General features: G+C 37.3%; 4 protein-coding genes across 4 annotated transcripts; 3 read left to right on the top strand and 1 right to left on the bottom strand.

Moving 5' to 3' along the window:
* Nucleotides 1-3,445: 3,445 nt before the first annotated feature.
* LOC127778453 (protein LURP-one-related 10-like) lies at nucleotides 3,446-5,153 on the top strand. Its single transcript, XM_052305060.1, has 3 exons — nucleotides 3,446-3,790; nucleotides 4,403-4,633; nucleotides 4,723-5,153. Exons 1-3 carry the CDS (start codon nucleotides 3,518-3,520, stop codon nucleotides 4,861-4,863), a joined length of 645 nt encoding a protein of 214 aa, XP_052161020.1. The 5' UTR covers nucleotides 3,446-3,517; the 3' UTR covers nucleotides 4,864-5,153.
* Nucleotides 5,154-7,687: 2,534 nt separating this feature from the next.
* On the top strand, nucleotides 7,688-10,409 carry LOC127778454 (protein LURP-one-related 10-like). Its single transcript, XM_052305061.1, has 3 exons — nucleotides 7,688-8,100; nucleotides 9,203-9,433; nucleotides 10,105-10,409. Exons 1-3 carry the CDS (start codon nucleotides 7,885-7,887, stop codon nucleotides 10,270-10,272), a joined length of 615 nt encoding a protein of 204 aa, XP_052161021.1. The 5' UTR covers nucleotides 7,688-7,884; the 3' UTR covers nucleotides 10,273-10,409.
* A 1,476-nt stretch (nucleotides 10,410-11,885) lies between these two features.
* Nucleotides 11,886-14,352, top strand: LOC127778452 (protein LURP-one-related 10-like). Its single transcript, XM_052305059.1, has 3 exons — nucleotides 11,886-12,238; nucleotides 12,743-12,973; nucleotides 13,821-14,352. Exons 1-3 carry the CDS (start codon nucleotides 11,993-11,995, stop codon nucleotides 14,013-14,015), a joined length of 672 nt encoding a protein of 223 aa, XP_052161019.1. The 5' UTR covers nucleotides 11,886-11,992; the 3' UTR covers nucleotides 14,016-14,352.
* Nucleotides 14,353-16,049: 1,697 nt separating this feature from the next.
* On the bottom strand, nucleotides 16,050-17,304 carry LOC127779916 (uncharacterized). Its single transcript, XM_052306847.1, has one exon. It carries the CDS (start codon nucleotides 16,892-16,894, stop codon nucleotides 16,319-16,321), a length of 576 nt encoding a protein of 191 aa, XP_052162807.1. The 5' UTR covers nucleotides 16,895-17,304; the 3' UTR covers nucleotides 16,050-16,318.
* Nucleotides 17,305-24,171: the final 6,867 nt, after the last annotated feature.

The raw sequence follows: 24,171 nt of genomic DNA, 5'->3' as shown, positions 1-24,171 counted from the left end.
CAAAATCGCACTCAGAAGTTGGAACGCGTAGAAAAATACACATTGGCCTGAACGCCTGATCAGAACTTGCTCGGGTCCTGCCAACGTTCGCGTATTACATATTGTTATGCTAAAAACCCTTGGAAGATCAAATTTTACAATTACGTCCTTTGAACCTTCTCTACCGCTGATTCATAATCAACGGATGCGGGTAAGAACCGAACCTTGGAATCACACGCGGCCACGTGGCGCGTTTTAAACATGCGTAAACTTTGCTTCTAGGTTTAGCCACGTGGCCCAGTGAGTTAGTAGGGCTTGCACCCTGAAATCGGTATTCTAGATAGCTTACTATGGCTGTGTTTAGTTCCTGAAAAAAGTTGAAAGTTTGGGAAAAATTTATAGTTTGAAAAAAAAGGTTGTGAGTTTATGTGTGTAGGAAAGTTTTGGATATAATCTGATGTGATGGAAAATTGAAAGTTGGGAGTGAACTGAACACGGCCTATGCTTGAGTGATACTACTAATCACGTACTAGTTACGTAGGAATTGTGTTAATTACCTTAGACTAATCACATGGAAGCAGTGACTCCGTAAACACATCGCACTCGAAATCGCACTCGGAAGTCGGAACGCGTAGAAAAATACACATGAGCCTGGTCAGAACTTGCTCAGGTCCCGCGAACGGTCATGTATTACAACCAGTTGTTATGCTAAAAACCAGTTGTTTTTCCTTTAATCAATCATGCTTCTTCACCCTCTTGATTACTGATAAAGCTCCCTCACTGCCGAATTAACAATCAAGCCAAAATTTCTGATGTCACTGCTTTGGTGGTTTGGTGTCCTAGTTTGTAACCCTCTTATATATACTAAGTCAAATGTTTGGAGCCGTATGAGGTTCATAGGAACTTATGAAGATTTTGGCAAACGTTTGGAACAGATTATTCTGCGAATTATTGTCGCAGTGAAGAAAAAAGTTTACTACTGTAGGCTGAGAGAGATGGATCTGCTTCTAACCACCATCAGTGAGAATTAATGTGGGACACAGAAGAAGTGACTGGATGTCTGGATCAAAGGAGTTTTTGCCTTTGTGACTTTGATCTGCTTGTGGGCTCTAAATTATGTTACATGACTCTCCGTAGTTAAATGATCTTATTTTCTTTCTTTCTTTCTTATTTCGGTTTTGTCTACTGTAATTTCTCTTACGCAATTTTCGCTTACGATTGTAAAATTATAGTCACGAGAAAGTAGTTTTGACATAAATTTGACAATATCAATTTTATGGCAAAACATAAATATTACTTCCTCCGTTTCACAATGACTTTCACATTCTAGCATTTTCTATATTCATATTGATGTTAATGAATCTAGATAGATATATATATCTAGATTCATTAACATCAATATATCAATATGAATGTGGGAAATGCTAGAATGATTTACATTGTGAAACGGAGGGAGTACTACGTGCGTTGTAAAATATAATAATTTCTGGTTATATATTTGGACAAGGGTTTATCTAAATTATGGTACTATATTTTAAAACGAATATAGTATTAAATAAATCATTAACTAAAATGTAAAACTAAACGGTCAGAATACGCATAATATTTTGAGCGGGGAGAGTATAGAATATAGAGTCACTCAATTTAACTACAAGTGTACTCTTTATCCAATTTGACAGTAACATAGATATAACTCATAAATAACAAATAAATGAGTGAAATGCTAAATGGCATTCGATAGATTAATTATTGGGCCAAAATCTTACAGATTCATGCTCTGGTATTAGCTTTTTCTCCGGGTCCGCCGGCTCCAATGACCCCGACAAAGGTGGTGGAATTAGGGATGTAGGATCCTGGGTTGGGTTAGAGATTGGGGGAGGTGGGGGCGAGGAAAGAGCGGGAGAGAGCCAATCCAGTTCCAACAATGCACTTCTCGAACCAAGAAAGTCAAGCTTAGATGGATAGCCATGGGTGGCGGTGCGCAGTGGATATGGGCGAGCGATGAGCCACAAGCGGCTGCGTTGAAGCCGTAAGGATGGAGGAGGGAGGTGATCCAGCGTTGGTAGCAGGGACAAAGCAAGCTTGTGGTTAGAAGGCTAGACAGCGAGAGGAAGGGGATCGAGCGAATGAGCAATCCCATAGTGGCTGGGAGTGAGGAGGGAGGGGTGATATGGTTTAGATTGTGTTACACGAATCTTACAATAATCATACGGTCCAAAACCCGCATGTTTTCTGAGGGGGTTTTATGTCAAATGCTTGATGGACAGTCCAAATAAAAATAAGAAATATTAAATAACCATCCTAAATATCACCCAAAATTTGAGATTTTCCTTGTAAAGAAGTTTTGTTGCCAATATCCCCCCTCCCACCCCTCCTAATTCATGGTTTGATATTCCTTCCCAAATTACCGATGTTTGCGTGTTGAGTGTCATGAGTAGGGATGAAAACGATACGAAAATGGACGAAAACCACCTTTATTGTTTTTGTTTTCATATTTTTTTTGGAATCAAAAACCCCAAATACGAAAATGAAATCAAATATTGTCGAAACCGAAAACGGACCGGCACTGATACAATAACGAAAATTTATCGGAATACAAAAACCCCTCAAACTAAGTTTTAAACTATGTCAAATCCAATTCTCAAGTCTTAAGTTTCAACATTACATCTCAAAACACAATTATGTCAAGTTCAATTCTCAAGTTTGAATTGGGTATCTTGGGTTGGGCTAAATTGAGTGACTTAGGAATTAGGATGCTGAATTGGGTTGGGCTGGGGAGGAATTATAGACTATGGTAAGGGCCTTTATAATTCTAGAAATTCCGAGAAATTTTCTGGAAAATTTCCGACCGATTCCGAGTTCCGACGGAAACTGCCTGTATGGTATTCGATTCCGTTTCTAAGAAAATATTTCTGAACTCAATTCCGTTTCCAAAAAAATTCCGACCGATAGATTCCGTTTACATCCCTAGTCATGAGTGGGAATGCCATGACCGTATTACGTAGGCCCGGTGATATCAAATAAAGATGAATTAATTAGGAGGGAGTATTTACATCCAATCATTTTATAGGGTGGAATCTCAACCTTACAGCGATATTTACGATGGTATTTTACAATTTTCCCATAAATTAATGTAAATTGCACATATGCACCCACTTGCATGCCTAATCATGCGGAAGGGAAAACTAAAATTAAACGTCCACGTTTTTCCCAGTGTAGTACTCTCTTCGTCCAAAAGTCAAGACCTATTTTGTTTTTTTTTTCAAAAGTCTAAGACTCATTTATAGTACTAAACTAAAATGATTGGAATCCAAGAAGCTATCTTAATCCTTATCTTAATCCTTGTTAGTTACATGCATGTGTATAGTTTATTAATTTTGTCACATGATTAATGATTTAATTTTGTCAAAAGAAATACTCCATATGGAGGGAGCAAGTACTAATAACCAGTAGCGCACACACGAGGAAGCTAATTAACCTGACGCCACCACCTCTCTTTCCCTCTCTCTCTTCCATTCACCGACGAAACTAACTAAAAATGGATCCGATGGCCCCGATGCTGCCGGCGCCGGCGCCCATGGCGGCGGGGCCGACGGAGCCGGTGGTGGTGGTTGGCCCGCAGTACTGCGCGCCGTACGTGGTGCCGCTGACGGTGACCAAGAAGTCCATCAGCCTCACCGACGGCGACTTCACCGTCACCGACGCCAACGACAACGTCGTCCTCAACGTCAAGGGCACCCTCTTCAGCGTCCGCCACCGCCGCGTCCTCCACGACGCCGTCGGCCAACCCCTCCTCTCCATGCAAGAGAAGGTAATTAATTAAGTATTTCTTGCTTTTTTCTTTTGATTTGTCTAGACCTAGTAGACTTGATCGGGGATTCAGGAGGGGAATCCAAGAAATCAAGTAGTATTTTCAAGTACACCAACAGCTAGAGAGAGGATTTCGTCTTGATCTGATTTCGTGTTTTTTTAATATGTTAATCACATGGTCAACGCGTTTCATGGAGATTGATTGGATGAGAAGGTTTTTATATACCTTGAATTTTTTTCTTCTTCCTTTTGAGAATGATACAAAGGTGGTCAAATTCGCTGAGAAGAGAGAGCTCGTGGAAATTAGGATCGAATTAATTAGAATTTCGTGTCTTCGTAAAGGCGCCTGGATTATGGATCGTTTGGCAATCGATGCCGTCTTGGTGAACTTGAATCTTTCTTTCTGCCTAATTAATCACTGTCACAATTTCAATTGGAACGTTGACTATTTTCGTGATTCTTGTGATCTTGACCTGTTCTTTAGATGTTGAAATCAATCCACACACAAGACATTCAATTCTTGCACATTTTAGTATTTTACAAAAACAAATATTTCAGCAAGTTGAGAATGATCCCCAATTGAATATCCACCTAAGAACAGCAAAATTTTCAGATACTTAGCATGCACAACAGATGGGAAGTATACAGAGGGGACAGCGCACATTCGTGCGATAAGCTCTTCACCGTGAAGAAGTCCTCAATGCTCCAGTTGATGAAGACGGAGATGGATATCTTCTTGGCCGGGAATACCGCGGAGCAAGTCTGCGATTTCAAGATCAAGGGCAGCTACTTTGACAGATCATCTGCCTTCTACCTTGGCAAATCAAACACAATCATAGCTCAAGTAAGTTTACAGCTTATGTCTCTCATCACATTGTGGAGGTTCAGAACAAAACTTTAATAGATTTGTTATGCATGTCCTAATACCTGCAGATGAACCGTAAGCACACCGCTGCAAGTGTGGTGCTGGGGAGGGACGTATTCAGCATCACCGTGTTCCCGCAAGTCGACTACGTGTTCATAGCGGCTCTTGTTGCGATTCTGGATGATGTTCACAGGGACAGAAAGGAGTGACGAACTGGAAGCACTCTCATCCCAAGCACCCTTTTAAATTTCACTTTCATATCTGTCAAATTACCTCTGTTCTAGGTATTGCTATCTGGTTGAGGATGTGTGTAAATTTTTCTTTGAATTATGTTTATTTTCGCTGGTGTTCCATGATTTGTAATTACCTTCAAGTTTGATCGATGTTGTATAACTGCTTACAGCAGTGAATGTTTTCTGTTTAAAGATCAGGTTGCAGAGCCAACTGTTGCTGATCAAAATTCAGTTGAATATAGGCCATTTGCAGCATGGTTTCTGTAGGTCAATCATAATTAAATTGTGTAGAGGGGAAAAACAGGCATATGGTGGCGTTTCATTCCAAAAATTTAATCTGATTTGGGGTTTTATAATGCCAAATGATCTTATTTCAGTTATCTAAATAATGAAATGTGTTTGAAAGTGACATGGATATTATTTTCCCCAATCAGCTGCCCTGATCAGGAAAAACATGAGTATTGAAAAGTCTGACTTCTACTTTGTCTTTTTATTTTGTCTTTCCAATCATCAACAAATGGAAAAGCTTCCGACTTCAGCTTTTTCTTTCTATCACCTACTCCCTTTGTCCCATTTTAATTGCAACCATGAGTTTCCGTGCTCAACTTTGATCATCCGTCTTATTTAAATTTTTTTTTATAATTAGTATTTTTATTTTTATAAGATTATAAAACATGAATAATACTTTATGTGTGACTTGTGTTCTCAAATTTTTACAAAAAAATTCAAATAAGACGGACAGTCAAAATTGGGCACGGAAAATCATGGCTGCACTTATATTGGGACGGAGGGAGTAAAAGTTTTGAGTGATCTTCCGGTACTTTCTACTGATAGTATTATATTGTCAGTAGAAATGATATGATCTATTCGTTATTAAAGATAAATTAGTAATTTATTAATATATTCATTAGGGGTAACTTTGTCATTTATATTTTTCTTCCCGGCTAGATTGATATGTGGTCATCCATTGCACTGGTATCGCTCATATTCCATCGAAATCTCTACTATTATAAAAATTTAGATGTTTTTATCGGTACTTTGGTACGTTATCCGTATATGAATCGGTTTTTAAGTTCGTTTGCTTTTGGAAATACATATCCGTATTTGACTCGGGTTTTAAGTTCGTTTATTTATGGAGTCATATAAGAAATCTCTTTAAAAAAAACTAGCATGCTAAGTTGAGATGATCGGACTCCTAATTGCAGCTCGTGATTTTATAGAAAAATATATCTAAGTGAATTCTCACAATGAATTTCACCTTAACTAGACCGTATAACAATAATAATATTAGAATAGCCTTCACCCGTTGTAACGCACGAACATTTTTTTCTTTCTAATAAGACAAAAGAAAAGGAAGAAAAAAAGGTTAAGTCGCTAAAAAATGGCGATTAATGCACCTTTTTTTTTACAATAATACACATCCACGTTTCTACTACCATTAATAGGGTGGTAGCATAAATAGATCTGAACTCTTTGATTAAATGAGATCAAACAGTTCAAATTATTTTTTACTAGCAGTAGAGAGCACCCTAGAAAGTTTTAGCCTAAAACAGAGTGCATGGTTTTAGTTCTAGCTCGTTTAGGCAGATATTTTTCGAGGGAACTTTAGGCAGATAGCATTGATGTAAATTGTTCTTACGCTATATCATTGTGACATTTTCTCTCTGTGTCTGTCCCTAACACACGAAAGGGTCCTCGAGGTACCATGAGATACCATATTTTTTACCGTAACATTTGAGCATTGTTTAAAATTACAATGATTTTGCCAAGTACTAACAAAATTTAAAACCGGACTATCCATTTTCAGATATTGATTGAGAAAGGAAAAACTATCTGACTCAAAAGAGGTGGAGCTCCTCTAAGTTTAGCTATTTTTCAAGTTGGACAACGATTTTTTTTTTGAGAAATTGCTAAAAGAAACTATCCAAGTTTTTTAGGTAAAACATTTTAAATGTAATAGGCGAAGTGAGCATAGCTCAACTGGTTAGGTTTCTTGTGATGGAACCAGCCCACCCGGGTTCAAATCTTAGATTTGACACGGGTGCTCGCATTTACGGCTAATTATTCTTTCAGTGGTAGGTGATGTACCCGTCGACAGCAAGGCGCCTATGGTGACTTCGTCAATCTCAAGATATGCCGGTCCAATCTTCCGGAGGTGTGTGTGCTCATAAATGTAGGGTGTGCGTGTGTGCGTTCATAGGGGTGTGTTTGCGCACGTTGTGAGCGTCTGCGTTTGTACTGTGTTTCAAATAAAATGTAATAGTATAATTGTAGTGTAGCTCCAATATAATTATAATTGTAATATAGTAATTATAGTGTAATTAAATTGTAAATACATTGTAACTCTATATAACATATGTATGAAATTACATGTAATTTTTTAATATACGAGATATATAAAAGTTAACTATTATAGTTATGGTGTAATTATATTACAATTATAGTTAAATTTCTAAAACAAACTTGTTTTGGTTTTTTAATCCTATCTTTTGGCCATACGTTGATAATACGTCGTACGGTGTATTAGAAAAACAATAATTATAGCAAAACTTTTATATATATCTTCATAGTTCTTAGTTATTTAAAAACTAATAGCGAAAATAAACTTTAATGAAAAAAATTTTAAAATCCAAATTTTAACAGCGGCTGATTCCATATAGTGCAAATGACGGAACCTTTACATAATTTTTACACCAAAATCTTAACCAGGCGGGTCGGGCCTTGGGCCTTTGATCTTAACCTCCTTTCGCCAGACAGTTTTTTCCTATTTTTTTTCTGAGAGGAGTAAACAATGCCGGCACCATACTCCTTCCGTTTCCCTCAAGAACTAAAAAAAAAAATAAGGGGACAGATTTTTCTCAAAGTAAATCATACGGTGAAGAAATTGTCAACAGATATATAGCAATTCCGAAAAAAAAAAAACTCCAAAAACGCCGAGAAAGAGAGAGAGAACACAAGAGTCCGAAGAAGCAGGGACACCGGAGTTGATCTTGGCCAATGGCGGCGGCGGTGGTGGGGTCGCGGTTCTGCTTGCCGCACGAGGTGGCGCTGACGGTGACCAGGAGGTCCGCCTACGCTGCCGACGGCGGCTTCGCCGTCACCGACGCCGCCGGCGCCGTCGTCCTGCGGTCCGAGGTCGAGTTGATGAGTCGCTTCACCCGCCGGGCGATCGTCGACGCCGCCGGCGTGCCCATCGTCTCCATGAAAAGGAAGGTATATAAGGCGGCGACGCTGATATGTACTATATAAAATCTGATTTGCTCTTCTTCTGTTTTGTGAATCATAAAAGCTGAACCAAACTAAAATTCAGTTTAAATCTTTCTTGTCCTAGTTCAGAGATACGTAATTTTTCATACTTAAAAGTAACTCTCATAATAAAAGCCAAAGTTAAACTCGATACGATCTTCAGAAATAAACTTCGGCCTATAATTTCTCATACATGGTACTCCCTCCGTTTCAAAATATAAACATTTTTAGCACAGTGACAAGTCAAATATTTTTTAACTTTGACCATTAATAGCAAAAAAAAATTAATCATGTAAAATTAATGTTACTAGATTTATCATTAAACAAACTATCATAATATAAACTCTTATTATTTAAAACATCTTACTTTATAGATATTGTTGGTCAAAGTAATATCTCGGAGACCGTGTCAGGATTCAAAAATATTTATATATATTTTGAGACGGAGAGAGTAAGATTTATAGCAACAAAATTATATCAGTATGAAAGTAAATTCAAATGTCAATCCTGATAATATTTTTAGCAAATAAATTTAATTTATATTATACTAACCGTTGATCAAATATTTTAAAAGTTGAATATTAAAATAGGTGCATGTGTTATATTAGAGAGATAGAGAGAGAGAGTAATATTTTTGCAGTAATTAAATCTTTAATTATGTGAACAAATGCTAGTTTTTGGGCATTATTAAGACTATGTAACACTCCGGAAAGAATTAAAGGTCTTTGGTCATCTAAATTTTCTGATGTTTAGGACAAGTTCTTGTTAAAATTTTAAAATTCCAACCATTAATAATTTTGCTAATACTTATTTTAAAACAAGATAAATTATACACACAGATTCGCCTCGAAAAGTATTATCATTATATCGTAAACTTAATTAACTAAAACCAATGGTTGGAATAATCTGGAAGTTTTACTGAATCTTGTCATACACATCAAATATTTATGATGGGATGTAGCAGTACTAGTTTGCAACATGGTTAAGAAAAAAAATTATCTAGGCAAGAAAAATGTGTACATAAAGATCTAGCTAGCTGAAGCAAGCTTTAATTAGCTTACCTTGTCAGTTATTCAGCACAAGATACACATGGGAAGTGTTCAGAGGGGACAGCGGGCATGAGAGCGATCTCCTCTCCACGGTAAGGAGATCCACGTATTACCCCAAGCCTAAGCTGGATGTTGATGTCTTCCTGGCCAGCAACACATCGCAGGCTGCCTGCGATTTCAGGGTCAGGTGCAGCTACTTCAGGAGTACCTGCACATTGTACATCGGTGGCTCCAACACCGTGATTGCGCAGGTCAGCCAGCCAAAGTTTTTTTATATCTTTTTTTCTTTACTACTCCCTCCCTCCCATAATATAACAACCTAGTATCGGATGAGATATTTCATAGTCCAGATTCGTTGTAATATGAAATGTCTCATCCAATTTTAGATTGCTATATTATACAACAGAGGGAGTAATAGAATTCATTCTGGTTTCTGCTTCGAAGTTATTTTACATGTTGGGTTTGTTTTCCCATGGTAGAGCGCTATATGTACCGGCTAAATAGTTCCAGAAAAAAATATGAGCTTTTTTTCTTAAAGTTTCTCCATATTTCATTTCTGTGTAATTTGTCTTTTTTACAGGTATATACACTAAAGACACACGGAATGAGAGGCACAACAATCAATAAAATTGCAAAGAAACAACTTATCTTAAATTTTCCATAGATGTATTCTTCGAATTTAAGTTTTCCTTAATTCATGTATGCATTAATCCTATCTTTTCAAAACTATTTTCGAAACCAAGAAAAATTCAGTTACCCACTAACTAGATTTTTTTCCCCTAAAAATATGATAATTAATTATGTGAAAACTCAATTTGCATATGTTTGAGCTTCATGCATAAGCATATATGTAGCTAGCCAACCTGGTGACGGCTACAGTACTTGATAAGTTTTGTCCTGGTTTTCTTCATTGCTCTTGCAGATGAATCGCTGCAACGTTGTCTCAGATTTTGTGTACCTAGGGAGCAAGTACAGTGTGACCGTGTTCCCGCACGTCGACAACGTGTTCATCATGGTCATCGCCATGATCATCGATGAGATCGCCAGGGAGATTCGATTCCGTATTGCTACCCTTTATGCATCGAATTAAATTCTTAACTAGCTAGGAGAGCCGGATCAGATCGATCGACCTGAGCTTGATTCCTTCAAGTTATTGCTCCTTCCTGCTGTATTTCTCCAGGGATCAATATTGTTTAAATTGAATTGGATGTAAATTTACTTCGACAAGATGACTGATAGAGGGCAAGATTTTTGTTCATAGTGTGCGTCAGTGGCAGAGAACTACATTGTCGAGCATAGGTGGATGATAGCGTTTTCCCACGATCAACTAGTTTTTACAAACATCGATTCTAGTTCTTAGTGAAGGTGACAGCGGCAGAGCCCGAGCGACCGTCAGACCTACCCGGGAGCTGCCTCCATCTCTTGTTTGTGTAACATACTCTATCCCGAAATAAACCAACTCATTATATCCATAGAAGTACAATTTATTTATGTGTGCAGTGGCGAAGCCAGAAGCCTCAAAAAATTATGTTGGAGGGGGACCAATAGGCAATAGTGTTTTTTTTTATCAAAATTTGCTTAAGCTATAGTAACTTTAGTGTAAAAATAGATGACATGGGGAGGTGAGAGCCTTAAAAATTAACTTATTTTGGACAAGCTTTGATCTTTAGAAATTAACTTATTTGGGGATGAAAGAAATAAGCTCATGATTAATCAATGAACTACTTCTTTGCTACCACCGTCACAAGTTAATTTTTTGGCATATATTCACTAGTTATGTTCTATATTTTGTAAGTGTTTTAAATTCATCCCAAGTTAATCTTATTTGGTGTTATAAATGTTTTTTTCTCTATAAATTTGATCAGACCGTAAAATTGGACTTAAAAGATAAACTTAAAACACCTTGCAATGGAACAGAAGGAAAATAATGCTTGAGATTGTGAGAGTACGTATGAGTGAGTTGTTCGTTCTCTCTTGTCATCACTTATCAGCTCAAGTTTTTGAGTTGAATATATTGCATTTCTTCGGCCCTCGTCAATTTGAACCGTACATTCAACCACTCCACCCTCTGTATTATTTACTTATAGCTCTAGCAAATCTTACACTAAATTAAGCTGTGGCAAATCGTATTGATACCTTGATTTTCTATATTCTAACTATGTTTTCCAAAGCAAGCATTAAAATTAGAATTTCATGTAATGAGTAGTATGACTGATTTGATGAAGGGTGACAAGTATTTTTAACAAATATTTTTAACAAATGGAAAGGAAAGATATCTCTAAAATGCTCTGGAATGTAAGAGTGACAAGTATTTTTCACAAAGATTTTAAATGCTAGAAAAAGATGGAGTAATTAAATTAAATTAAAAGGTAACTAAAAATACTCATGCACAGAAGATTCATGTTAGCAAAACTAACATACGGGCATATAGCATTGCTAACGTACACGGATCAATAGTCAACCCGGCCCAACTCTTTGCTACCCATCTACCATCAATATGAAATAAGTCTATTTTACCTTCCTTATCATCCCTTTCAACCGTAAAACCAATATAACGTCTTTTCCATCCCTCTTGGAGAACTTGTACAAATCGACTTCTTCGATGGTTAAAAAGCGGTTTTCGGCCCATCACGTGCTATATTTCTCGGTGGAGAAGGCCTTGGGCTGTATTTCTTGGTGGGCTGGCCCTTGGGCTCATACGCACTAGTCGTCGCCGAGAGACCGGAGAAGCACAGAAACCGGCAGGCGCGCGGCGGCGGCGGCGGCGGCGGCAATCGACGGCGACAGAAAACAATCTTGCCACCAAATCAATGGCGGCGGCGCCGCCGATGCTGCCGGTGGTGGGCCAGCAGTTCTGCGAGCCGCACGCGGTGGATCTGACGGTCACCAGGAGCGTGGCCACCGGCTTCCTCAAGGACGACGGCGGCGGGTTCACCGCCACCGACGCCGCCGGCGCCGTCGTCCTGGCGACCGAGCCGCGCTTCATCTACAGGGAGAAAGGGCGCCGCGTCCTCGTCGACGCCGACGGGATGCCGCTCCTCTCCATGCGAAGGAAGGTGACGATCTCGTCTGAAATATACTCTGATTTCATATTTTCATGGTCTAATCTAATCATCTTAGTATTGACAAATTTAGTTGGTTTCATCAGCACGCGCATGTCAGAGTTCATCTGGGTGGATTCAGTTCAATTTTCTTTGTTGCTGTTGTTGTCTCGACTTGAATTTAATAAAAGAGAGCCTGAATTTAGTTTGTGCAACATCCAAATTACATTTTAGAATAGTATGACAATTTTGGAATAAAAGTGATTTGATAATTCATTGGTTTGATGTAATTTGACAATTTTGGTATATATATATATATATATATATATATATATATATATATATATATATATATATATATATATATATATATATATATATATATGCACGTCTTATATTATAAGATATGGAGAAAAAGTGTTTGTGCCATATATTTTTTAGGTGGAGGGAGTAAGTAATTAAGTTTAAAAGTATTTTCGAAAGAAGCTGAAGCAAACTAACACATCATCACCATGTCAGGCATACAGCTTGCAGTACACATGGGAAGTATTCAGGGGGAGCAGCACGAATGCAAATCGCCTCCTCTTCACCGTGAGGAGATCATCGTTGCTCCCTCAGCTAAAGCTGGAGATCAACGTCTTCCTCGCTGGGAACACTATGCAGAATGCCTGCGATTTCAGGATCAAGTGCAGCTTCTTCAGCAGATCCTGCATCCTGTACATTGGCAACTCCAACACTCCCATCGCGCAGGTCAGTGGCAGGGTTCAAAATTCCGGAACGAAATTTCAGTTCTATCGGACCCCCGCTCCCCCAATATGAAATTTGGCAATATTTTGTTCAAACTCGACCATTTTTTTGGTTCAAAAATTCAAATAATTTCTGACCGGAATTTCGAAAATTTTGGTATATTGGCAGCCTTGATACAAATGCCAAGAACAAAATATTAAACCCTGCTCAGTGGCCCCTTTTTGACCTACATGTGTTTTGCGATCAAGAGTAGTCTCATTGTTTGCTCTACGGCCTACGGGTGATAAGCTGTGAAGAAAAGAATGAGGCAACCGAAAATAGTTTATGGAAAAAACTTGTGTATTTGTGTTATTGTTAGCGATTTAGAGGCCAATCCTAAAAAAAAATAAACTACAATGAAAAACCTCAAACTCAACACTAAAATAAAGTTTCAAGATTCAAATTTTGGATGTGGCTGATAAGCCAACAAGCAAATGATGAGAAATCCTATTTTTTTAGCTTGAAGTTTCTTGTTTCCCTGTACTATACATTGATTGGTTTGATAATGTACAATGACAAGAAGTTCCTAAGATATACTAGACACATAAAAGAAGTTCAAAGAATGTGCCCAAATGAAAGCAAAAATAATCATGTTCAAATCTCAGTTCTGTGTAAATTATGCACTCGATGTTTCATAAACTTCTTTGCAAAACCTGCAAACTTTTTCTTTTGCCCCTGAAATCCAGACTGGGAACTGCAAACCCTGCATCACCCTGACCACTCTAGCTTGCCTACCACAATTTCTCTCTCTCTCTCTCTCTCTCTCTCTCTCTCTCTGAAATAAACAGCTTAATTTCTCCTGGTTGTGCAGATAAACCGCAAGTTTAGCGGTCTTTCAGACATGATATTCGTTGGGAGCAAGTTCAGTGTGACCGTGTTCCCGCATGTCGACTACGTTTTCGTCATGGCACTTGTTGTCATCTTGGATGAGATCGCGAGGGATATACGACGAGGAGCAGTGATCCAGATCAGCACGAGCCAGAGACCAGGCCGATCGACAAGGTGAAAAAGAGGGGAAAAAAAAGAACTCTGAAGATCAAAAGCTTCCTTGCAGGTGATCCTGCTGTAATTTTATCTGAACATGCATGGAAATTTTGCATCTAACTAAGTTCTGCATTCAGATGAAATTAGTTAGATATAGTAGTTAGATGCATGAAAGAATGATCACCCTGCTCTTGTGTGTCAATGGGCACACCAAATGTTGCATTTTGCTAATCCTTTTTCTGAACAACCATGTGTGGAAATCGATCGAAGCTTCTTTGAAGCTAGAGATTGACCAGAAATTCTAACCTGCTTGTACTGATTCTTAATGAATTCCCAAACATATTACTTTTGACTCTTTGATCAACACAACAGGGGAAAGTTTCAGATTTCAACAAGCCAAATATTCTTAAGATCTCATCGATCCATGTACATCAAGGTTCAAGTTTGTCCTATTAAAAAAAGTTTATGGACTTCTATATTATTAAAGTCTCTTTTTTTTCCCCTGTGAGAGAGATCCACTACACTATGATAAGAATTGACTGCAATAGTATGGTTATATAGGGGAAGCATCTTCAGTAAATCATCGAGCTGTTGTTGGCACTCCTAATTAAGTGACTTCATCTGTTCAGGTATTAAACAACTCGAACAAAAAATAATTTATGGAGAACTATAAAAACAAATCACGATTCTATACATGATATTATGGAGTATTTGTTATCCATGTGGTTCCCAGATAATTAATTAAAACCCCACAGATTCACAATCATGGATGCACATCCAGTCATGGAAGACATGCATGTCCTGCAAAATAAACAACCTGAACTCATCATTATAATGATACCTGTCGCCCATGCAAGATCTGAACTCTGGAAAGGGATATATCCAACCTGAAACTTTAAATTTCCACCACTAAATATAACATAGGTGAGCACAATGATGGATATGATTAGATGTGAGGAGCTATCAGAGGTGCACATTTATTATGCCATCCAGAATAACATTGTGAAAAGTACTCTGGTCATTTGTTTCCTCTATTTTTTTTTTCCAATTTGGCAGAGTAATGTTATTATTTTCAAAGGTGCACATTGTTTGTATCTGCAGTTGATGATATATTCTAACCTGCTAGTTCCTAATCTAGCTTAAGACATACTTCTTCAGAACTCCAGTGTGGATTTCTTTAAAACAAATGAAAACAACTTGTCTTTAACAACCATGGTTCTGACATATATCTGAAGGAAAATTCCAGCCCTGGACTTGATGTCATGTTCCACAATAAAACAAGTATTACCAAAGGTCATACATAAACAATCCACATAAATGTTGCAAATAGTAGGTGGTGTTAGCAAAAGTTAAGTGTCTGGACCTATGCGTGTGCTTATCAAATTGTCCTTTTCCTTTTTGAGAGAAACCACCATAACGCTAGAATTCTCTAAATGAAGGGAACATATTCCATGGAGACCATTGTGTGGGCTCTAAATTTGATCGTTTTGTTCAATTAACAAATATTTTTTCCTTAAAACAATAAATATTAATGTTTTTATTGCACATATAGGGAGCTTTTTTAGTCTTTACCAACCATGGATAGAGATTTAGTAATAAACATTATGACGCTTGATAGATTCTCGATCTTCTTGGTTTTTCTTTATTTTTTAAAGTTAGTTCTCAACCCATGTTAGAACCTCTTAATAGTTACTCCCTCCGTCCCATAAAAAGCCAACCTAGAATTGGATGGGATGTTTCCTAATCCAATGAATCTGGATAGGACTAGAAAACATCCCATCCAATACTAGGTTGGTTTTTTTTTGGGATAGAGAGAGTATGGTTGTGCATATCCTGGATCCTGAGATCGGGAATTTGTATCTGACATTAAAAAATATGTTCTTAGTTAATGAACTATCTAAATACATGAAAGACCTGTTTGGCAGGACTTCAGCACTAACTGCATCAAGAGATGTAGCTCAATCAAATAGTTTAGCTTCACCTAAAAAAAATGAAGTGGATTAGAATGATAAGAAAAGAACTAGAGGGGTGTAGCACGGTTCAGGCCCATCCACAGTTTCACTCTAGGAGTTGAAGCTTTAGCAAATAGGACCGAAAAGTCCAAACGACTCTTATACAGAAACAATTATTCATCCTCCAAATTAACAACCAAACACTGCATGAAATCTACCAGAAACTCAGAAGAAGGAAAAGACTAATCCAACCTAGAAAATATGAAAAATTTCCAGCACAAACACCACACTATACTCTTGTGACAGCTACAAAAGTACACTTAATTAATTAATCAACAACCTTGATTTGATGAACAGTACCAATTCAATTTGATCACCAGTGAACTTTGCCCGCTCCGAAGCACGGCACGGCGCGCCGCGGCGGCGATCGCCGGACGACGACGACGTCGTTGACGGCCACGCCGCCGTCCTGCCCGAGCCAGCGCCGGCGATACGTCGTCTTCCCCGGCGACGGCGGCAGCCACCGCTGTCGCCGCCTGAAGCTCGTCAGCCAGCTCATCCATCCTCCCGACGACGCCCAAGAACACGACGACGACGACGTCGACAGCCTCCTCCTGCACTTCTTGGCCTTCGACGGCGGCGGCGGCTGATCGGAGTTGCACGACGACCACTGGTACGAGTACGACGGCGGCGGCGAGATCGGCGGCATGGCGTAGCCGCCGTCGGCGGCGGACGCCGGCACGACGGTGCTCTTGGGCGTGCCGGGCTTGGACTCCCAGACGAACGGCACGGTGCCGGCGGCGCCGAGGCTGTAGTACACCCGGAACGACGACGCCCCGCCCGCGGCGCCGCGATCCGCCGCCGCCGCCGACGACGACATGATCCTCGAGCTCATCAGCAACTGCGGCTTCCCTCCTCCTCCTTCTCCCTTACCACCACTCGAGCTCATTAAGACACAGATTAATTCAGAGATATGATCACTGAGACAAATCAAACCAAACTAGAGACAAATTTTCAAGCCAATTAATTAAAGAGAGAGAGATTTGCAATTTGCAAAGGGAAAAGTGTATGCGTTTGCTAATTAGAAGGTACACTGCTCAAAATGAATTTGATGGAGCTAGCTGTTTGTGAAATTGTGATTGAGTGAGTGAGAGAGGTGTATATATATGGGAGCTTTGATTGAGATGGCTTTTTTTTTCTTTGTCAATGGTGGCAATTAGCTAGCTACCTAGCTAGTATCTAGCTTGAGGATGAAGAATGGTGGAGCACAAAGGTAGCTAGCTAGCTACTGATGATGTGTGTTGGCAATTAAGTTTTGAGCTTAAGTGATAATGACCATGATGATTTAATTAACAGTACAATGATGTAGTTTAAGTAGTACTAGTACTAGTACTAGCTATAGTGTGTACAAACTGCAAAGTTGTGTAGTAAAGAAGAAGATGGTGTGCATGCAAGTACTAGCTAGGTGCTGTGTTAGGTTGAAGATCAGGAGAAAAAAGGGGATGAGAATGAGATAGAAGGATGTGTTGGCAGCCTTGTGGAGGTAGCTTCTCTTGTGTTCATAACCGTTTTCTACGATATATTTAACTAGTGATTATCTGCTCATCTCTTTTATGAAAATCATGTTAATACGGAGTTAGAACATACTCCCTATACTCCCTCCAGTTTTTAATATATTGTACCACTGACTTTTTAAGATAAGTACGTCTTATCATTCATTTTATTAAAAATTATGTAACTATTATTTATTTTGTTATAACTTGATGTATCATTAAAGATTTTTTAAGCATTACTTATATTGTTTTATGTTTAAAAATGGATAAGACGAATGATTAAATGTTTGTCTAAACAATGGTATATATTAAAAATAGAAATGAGTATATATTTAAGCACACCAAAAAAAAAGAAAGGATCTCATGACTGAAATATATCTTGTTTAATTAATTAACTTCCTTCATATTTGGTTGGAATAAATTGAAATATAAATCATCTTCTAAAAATACCTCCAAAGATCTCCCTTTTTCCAGAAATGAGAGCAAAGATCCTTGAAGTAGATAAATAATCCCTTTGTTTGCTAGTGTTACTCTGAGATCACATCAATATCTCTGAATTAAAATACTCAGCGCGATTAATTTGATAATTGCCTCCATGATTGTGTCATCTAACCTAGCTACAGAAAAGGCTGCAAAGTACTCTGCAACATGAAAAGAAAAATTAAATACAAGGACTACATTCACAAACGTATATCTAATCATAATCCTATATGCTTAACAAACTACCTACCGGTGCGTGCGTATTTAATTACACATGTTTGTTTCCCCACGAAGAAAAGAATTTATGTACCCTGCAACACGATAGATGGATGAGAAAAAAGGCAGACACCGAATTGAACTCGTAACCACTTATCATTTCATAGATCAGCATCTTGCACACATTCATTGGTTCATGCAGATGAAATACCAGTACAAAAATCTAAGGTTGCTTTACTTTATGTTTCTTTGTTGTTCTTTAAGACCTTTTGCAAAAGCAGGTCTCTGCTGCAACAGTTTGATTATAGGGCATCTGAATTCAGAAGAATAATGTTTGGTTGCTTTGCATATATGCTGGTCACATGATCATATCTAGGCCTTTTAACTCACCAATTAAAACTGTTGAAAGGGTAGCAATTCAGTGATTCTGAGAGAAATTGCATGGTGTATGATTGACAGTAAGTTATTGCAGTGGTTACAGGGTCATTTCCCTGAACTTTCGAGCAATCGAACTGTGTTGAAAAGTTCAAAGAAATGTGTTGTTAGAAAGGCATGTGCAGTGCATGCATAGTGCTGTCAATAAAATTTCTTTTCGAAACATATCTATCAGTAATAAATTTACCAATATTGAAAATTGATTAAAATTTATCAATCAAACTGATACTTATAAAAGTATGTCGACAATGACGATAACTGAAACTACTCTTGGCATCACATGAAACATTCTATTGAGCTAATATAATGCAAGAACTGTTTTTTATTTTTTGAGAACGCGAAAAACTTTGCACTTCAACATATTAGAATAGTGCAAGAACTGTTGTTAAAGGTTTCAAATTGACCAGGTTTCATTAGCTTCATTTAAGAACAAAAAAGAGTTCAGCTAGTCCAAGTTTATGACTCTGCTTTTTCGGATCAGTCCAGCACAAAAATCAAAGCTATAATTAAGCTGGTGCAGTGTCATCCATCTCATCTCCCCTGAAACTTTCAGACAGTCATCAGGTCATTGATTTGTTCATAATGTCTCTGCTAATTAAGCACACACGTTAGCCACTTTTGTCAGTACTTATCTGTAGCCTTGTACGATTAGAATGTGACGGTGAATGTACATCTGACGATGGAAGTGAAGGTACAATGTGAGGACAAGAGAAAGTGTATGGATGTAATTGACCCAGCTCATGTGATTTTTAGTCAAACAAGCACAAAGATTTTTTGTCGTGGATTAGGTTAACTAACTTTTAGTACTTAGCTTGCAAGTTACTGTCTTCCTTTGGATTAAGACTTAGCTAAGCTTGCTGCAGATTCTAGGAACAATACTCCATTCGAGCGATGTGTATAACGAGTGTTTAATTTCTTCAAATAATTAATAATGCAGTACAATTTTGCAAACTCTAGAAAATCAATAAGGCATTGCCGTTCCAAATGTTACAAGAGTTGTAGAACAACAACTTTGTTCGGTCATAAATTAATGGTATCACATATAGTCGTATATATGGCACCATTAAATTATCTTTTTTTTAATCACGGGAGGTAAAATTATGATGATTATCACTGGCATGCTTTCTAAGCTCTCAAACAGAACGATTTTCAAAAGGAACACTTTTAAAATCAACCTTTTAACTTTCTAATATTTAATTTATTTGTTTATGCCCTTAAATAATTATCACAAACTCAGTTTCATCGATCACCCATCAGCTTTAAACAAAATATGCCATTAAATTTCTTTGAAATATATTACGACTTATTTAATCGTTTCCTCTGTCTTGGTTAAATGTTTGGAAACAAAAGAACATCTGAAGAAAAAGAGGACCTCACACACAAATAAACCGACCTGCTATCTAATCATCTGCAGCAATCATCTAATCATGCTGTCACTTACAAATATGTGCATGCATGAATAAATCCCCATTAACGCTTGGAATCAACGGTTGTTAGGGCGTCCTTGTTGTGGCTGTTCAGGAAGCTAAGCTGCTGCAGGCAGACGATAAAAAGCAGTTTGCAGGTTTGATAGATTGCCGTCGTCCAGCCATCGCTGTACCGTAAAACACGTAGGCGACGGCCGATGCGACGCGTGAAAATGCTTCGTGCTGAATTATTCAGACGTGGGATAGTATCTATCTGTCATTAGCTCTGCATATATATGCAGTGAATTCAGACATGGATATGTCTGCAACTATAGGCTTTTTTTTCCGACTGCGGCTTATAAACCGACACACACGATATCCAAGTGAAAACGACGAAAAAAAAGTAATAATTTGGTTTTAGGTTCAGAATGGATTACACTGTTATATTCATCATCCCCGAATTGCTAAATATATTTCAGTAATATGTAGATCCACCAGTGGCGAATCCAGAAAATCGATTTGTTGGTGTCATAACGTGTCTATCGGTGTCATAGTATGCTAATTATACTTAGATCATAGTGTTATAACATATGGATTAGCAGTTTTGCTACAGGTTTTACCGAAAGTCGTTAGTGTCGCTATAGATCCGCCCCTGAGATCCACTGAAAATTAGTCAGTTTGGCATTGCCAATTAAGTTTGCAATAACTAAAAATTATCTTTCTGTCTTTCAACTGCCCTACACTTGTTCTTTAATGTAGTGCGTTTATATACAATTAACATGATACTATACACAATAGTGTTATACTCTTAGAATTAATAATCAAAATTTCTATTTCAGTTTAGATAACATAGATATTCCATTATAGTACTCTGTATGACATATTTCTGTTCCATACATCAGTGGACATCGTTAGAAGGGGATAGCGATTTGTCCCACAAAAGCTCGAGTTTTTTACTATTCATCTTCCCTATCTTAAAAAGGTCAATGATATGAACCATTTTTACTATCTTAAAAAAATATGAAAATCTATAGTTTTACCCTGTATATGTATATGCAGTGTGAATCTTAAGGTCTGGAATATTACCTACCAAATATTTGGTGCATGTGTGAATTATTTCCAATTAATAATGGTTGTATTTTTGGGGGCAGAAATAAGCTACAGACCAGCTATATTTTGATCCATCGATTTGGTGTGTGAGTCGTCGGTGTCTGTCGATCGAATTAGATCCTTGTCCTTATTATTGAACAAGTTAACATCGTTTTGGTAGGTGTGATTAAATTGATTAATGCATGCACCTCCTGGGGTGGCAACTGTGTGCTGCTGTTTGCCATTTCTGTTGTGGGGGAAGAACAGGTTGCCACCAAACCACTCAGTTCTCACACTGTGGGTCATGTACTAGAAGAGTACACGTGTGACACTGGAAAGTGGGCCCAGACTATTAGGCTAATTAACTTTGATGTCATGGGAGTTTGGTTTGGTAATGGTACTGGAGTACTATGAAATTGTTGCTAAAAAATACATTTATGTACTGCACGGTAGATGTGGAGAAATTGTTGCGAATAAATGTGGTTGGCTATAGCATACTGCCTCCATACTCGTAAAGGAAGTCGTTTTGGACAGCGACACGGTCTCCAAAACACAACTTTTACTTCTTGTTTCTATAAAAATATTTATTAAAAAGTGATATATATGTATACTTTTATGAAAATATTTTTCAAGACGAATCTATTCATATAATTTTTACATTTTCAAACTCAACAACTTGAGAGTTATTTATGATTTATATTCTCAAGGTTTGACTTAAATATTGTCATAAACGACTTTCTTTACGAGTACGGAGGGAGTATTTGTGTCATCAGAGACTTAGGTTTGCGTTCGTTTCGTTTCAACTTCTCAGTTTTTTTCCGGGTTATTTACCGAAATATTGAAAAAGATTATATTTGATTTGCTCTATGCTTCAAAAAATACATTTTTTTAAAAAAAATCTTCTACTGTATTGTTTATTAATGTTTAGACGAACAAATTATTTGTTAAACCTATCTATCAAAATATTTAATGTATCTCTATAATCAAAGTATATAATCCACAGTAGCATGTGGTATCTAGCAATCTACATAAAACGGGAAAGGGAGATGGGTAGGAATATGGCCCGGTTTGACACCAATTGTTTTCCATAAACGTGATAGTTAACATCATTATCTACTTCTTTCCTCAAACAAATTAATTTTGGTAGGTGTGATGAAATTTCAGGCAAGATGCTACATGTATGTGCTGGCATTAGTCATTTGTACCGGCTTGAATTCTAGAAGTAATGCACTTGGAAGAATATAGATTCATCTTAATTTAGAGATTTGGACACTGGTTGGGAAGTCATCAGACGCGAGAAACCTCATATCATTCTTTGCCAAGTATGTGGGCAGTTACGAAAAGCCCTAAATCGTACACGTGTGATATGTTGGCTAGTCCATTTCTGGCTTAAATGCCATTTGGAAATTGATTAATCCCTTATGTTTGTCATGGTCCCTTTTTATATTTAAATATTTAATCATATAAAAATAGTGTATTATGATATTATATTGTTATACATAGCTTTCCATCGTTTACCTTTTAGCTTATAAGTTGTTGCTAGAATTTGATTATTAATTTAGGGTTGACTTTTAGGATTTTTATTTTTAAGTATTGTCTTTTAGATCATAAGGACATACATATATATAAATTTTACCCGCATGTTAATTTTTTTCGTTGCTGATATTATATTAGGCCAAACGATGGTGGTCTCAAGATGGGTCCTACACGTGGCCAATTAATTTTTTTCACAATGTTTATGAATCCACTAGTAAATAAGAAACGCTCAAAATAACTACATCAAGACCAACTAATGAGAGTGAGCTGGGAGACAACATATATATTGAAACAGTTTTAAATTAATCTACAATATTTGAGCTAGCTCACTCACAAGTTACAAGTCATCTTAGTATTATGTTTATGGGGCCGGATCCACATTATGGTTGCATGGTGCACACGGGACTTGGGCCATGTTTTATTAGGCTGAATCCGGGGGATCCTAATGGCCGATCGATCGCCTAGAGACGGGGGTAGCGATCGATCCCCTCCCCCCTCCCTCCCTCCACCCCTTCACCTGGTTTTCTTTTTTGGCACCTTATTACTTTCCTACTTTAGTAAATTTGTACACCTCAAGTTTACACATTTAAAGTTTAGACACCAAAATTTTATAAGTCAAAAGTTTATATATCCGATTCAAATTTGAATTTGAATTTAAATATTTTTCTATATATAGTATTTCTATACATCTAAAGTTTATACACCTAAAGTTTATAGACCTAAAGTTTATATACCTAAAGTTTATAAGTCAAAAGTTTACATACCCGTTTTAAATTTGAATTTGAATTATATCCGATTCAAATTTGAATTTGAATTCAAATATTTTCTATATATATAGTATTTCTATACATCTAAAGTTTATACACCTAAAGTTTATAGACCCAAAGTTTATAAGTCAAAAGTTTACATACCTGATTCAAATTTAAATTTGAATTCAAATTCAAATTTGAATTCAAATATTTTATATATATAGTATTTCTATACATCTAAAGTTTATACACCTAAAATTTATAGACCCAAAATTTATAAGTCAAAAGTTTACATATTTGATTTAAATTTGAATTTGAATTCAAATTTTTTATATATAGTATTTCTATACATAAATTTTTCTAACTTTTTGTTTTTTAAAAAAATTTTGTGTGGTATACTATAGTAGGAAGAGAAGAAGGGGAGGAGGAAGGGGGGAGAGGAGGGAGGAGTGTATCGTATAGGGGAGGGGGCGGGCGGGTGATCGCTGGGCGGACGGGGGAGCGATCACCCGCCCATTAGCATTCTCGGCTGAATCCTACTCTCATTTTTCAACTTCTACTCTCATTTTTCACGCACTAGCTTTTCTGAATTGCTAAACGATATTTTTTTAAAAAAAATTATATAAGAAAGTTGTTTTAAAATATTATACTAATATATTTTTCAAATCTTCTTGAACTAATATTTAATTAATCATGTACGAATGAGTTGTTCTGTTTTACAAGTTTCGAGGAGTAGTATTTTTCTTTTTTTTTCTTTTATTT

The sequence above is a fragment of the Oryza glaberrima genome, chromosome 7 (assembly GCF_000147395.1).
Source record: "Oryza glaberrima chromosome 7, OglaRS2, whole genome shotgun sequence".
Classification (NCBI taxonomy): domain Eukaryota; kingdom Viridiplantae; phylum Streptophyta; class Magnoliopsida; order Poales; family Poaceae; genus Oryza; species Oryza glaberrima.
The sequence above is the reverse complement of the archived record's forward strand: the minus strand, read 5'-3'. Positions and strand labels throughout refer to the sequence as shown.

Excerpts from the sequence above, each read along its gene's own strand:
- LOC127778453 (XM_052305060.1), top strand. The coding sequence starts at position 3,518 with ATGGATCCGATGGCCCCGATGCTGCCGGCGCCGGCGCCCATGGCGGCG. Across the intron at positions 3,791-4,402 it reads TCCTCTCCATGCAAGAGAAG|ATACTTAGCATGCACAACAG; the intron begins GTAATTAATTAA and ends CAAAATTTTCAG. Across the intron at positions 4,634-4,722 it reads CAAACACAATCATAGCTCAA|ATGAACCGTAAGCACACCGC; the intron begins GTAAGTTTACAG and ends TAATACCTGCAG.
- LOC127778454 (XM_052305061.1), top strand. The coding sequence starts at position 7,885 with ATGGCGGCGGCGGTGGTGGGGTCGCGGTTCTGCTTGCCGCACGAGGTG. Across the intron at positions 8,101-9,202 it reads TCGTCTCCATGAAAAGGAAG|TTATTCAGCACAAGATACAC; the intron begins GTATATAAGGCG and ends TTACCTTGTCAG. Across the intron at positions 9,434-10,104 it reads CCAACACCGTGATTGCGCAG|ATGAATCGCTGCAACGTTGT; the intron begins GTCAGCCAGCCA and ends TTGCTCTTGCAG.
- LOC127778452 (XM_052305059.1), top strand. The coding sequence starts at position 11,993 with ATGGCGGCGGCGCCGCCGATGCTGCCGGTGGTGGGCCAGCAGTTCTGC. Across the intron at positions 12,239-12,742 it reads TCCTCTCCATGCGAAGGAAG|GCATACAGCTTGCAGTACAC; the intron begins GTGACGATCTCG and ends TCACCATGTCAG. Across the intron at positions 12,974-13,820 it reads CCAACACTCCCATCGCGCAG|ATAAACCGCAAGTTTAGCGG; the intron begins GTCAGTGGCAGG and ends CTGGTTGTGCAG.
- LOC127779916 (XM_052306847.1), bottom strand. The coding sequence starts at position 16,894 with ATGAGCTCGAGTGGTGGTAAGGGAGAAGGAGGAGGAGGGAAGCCGCAG.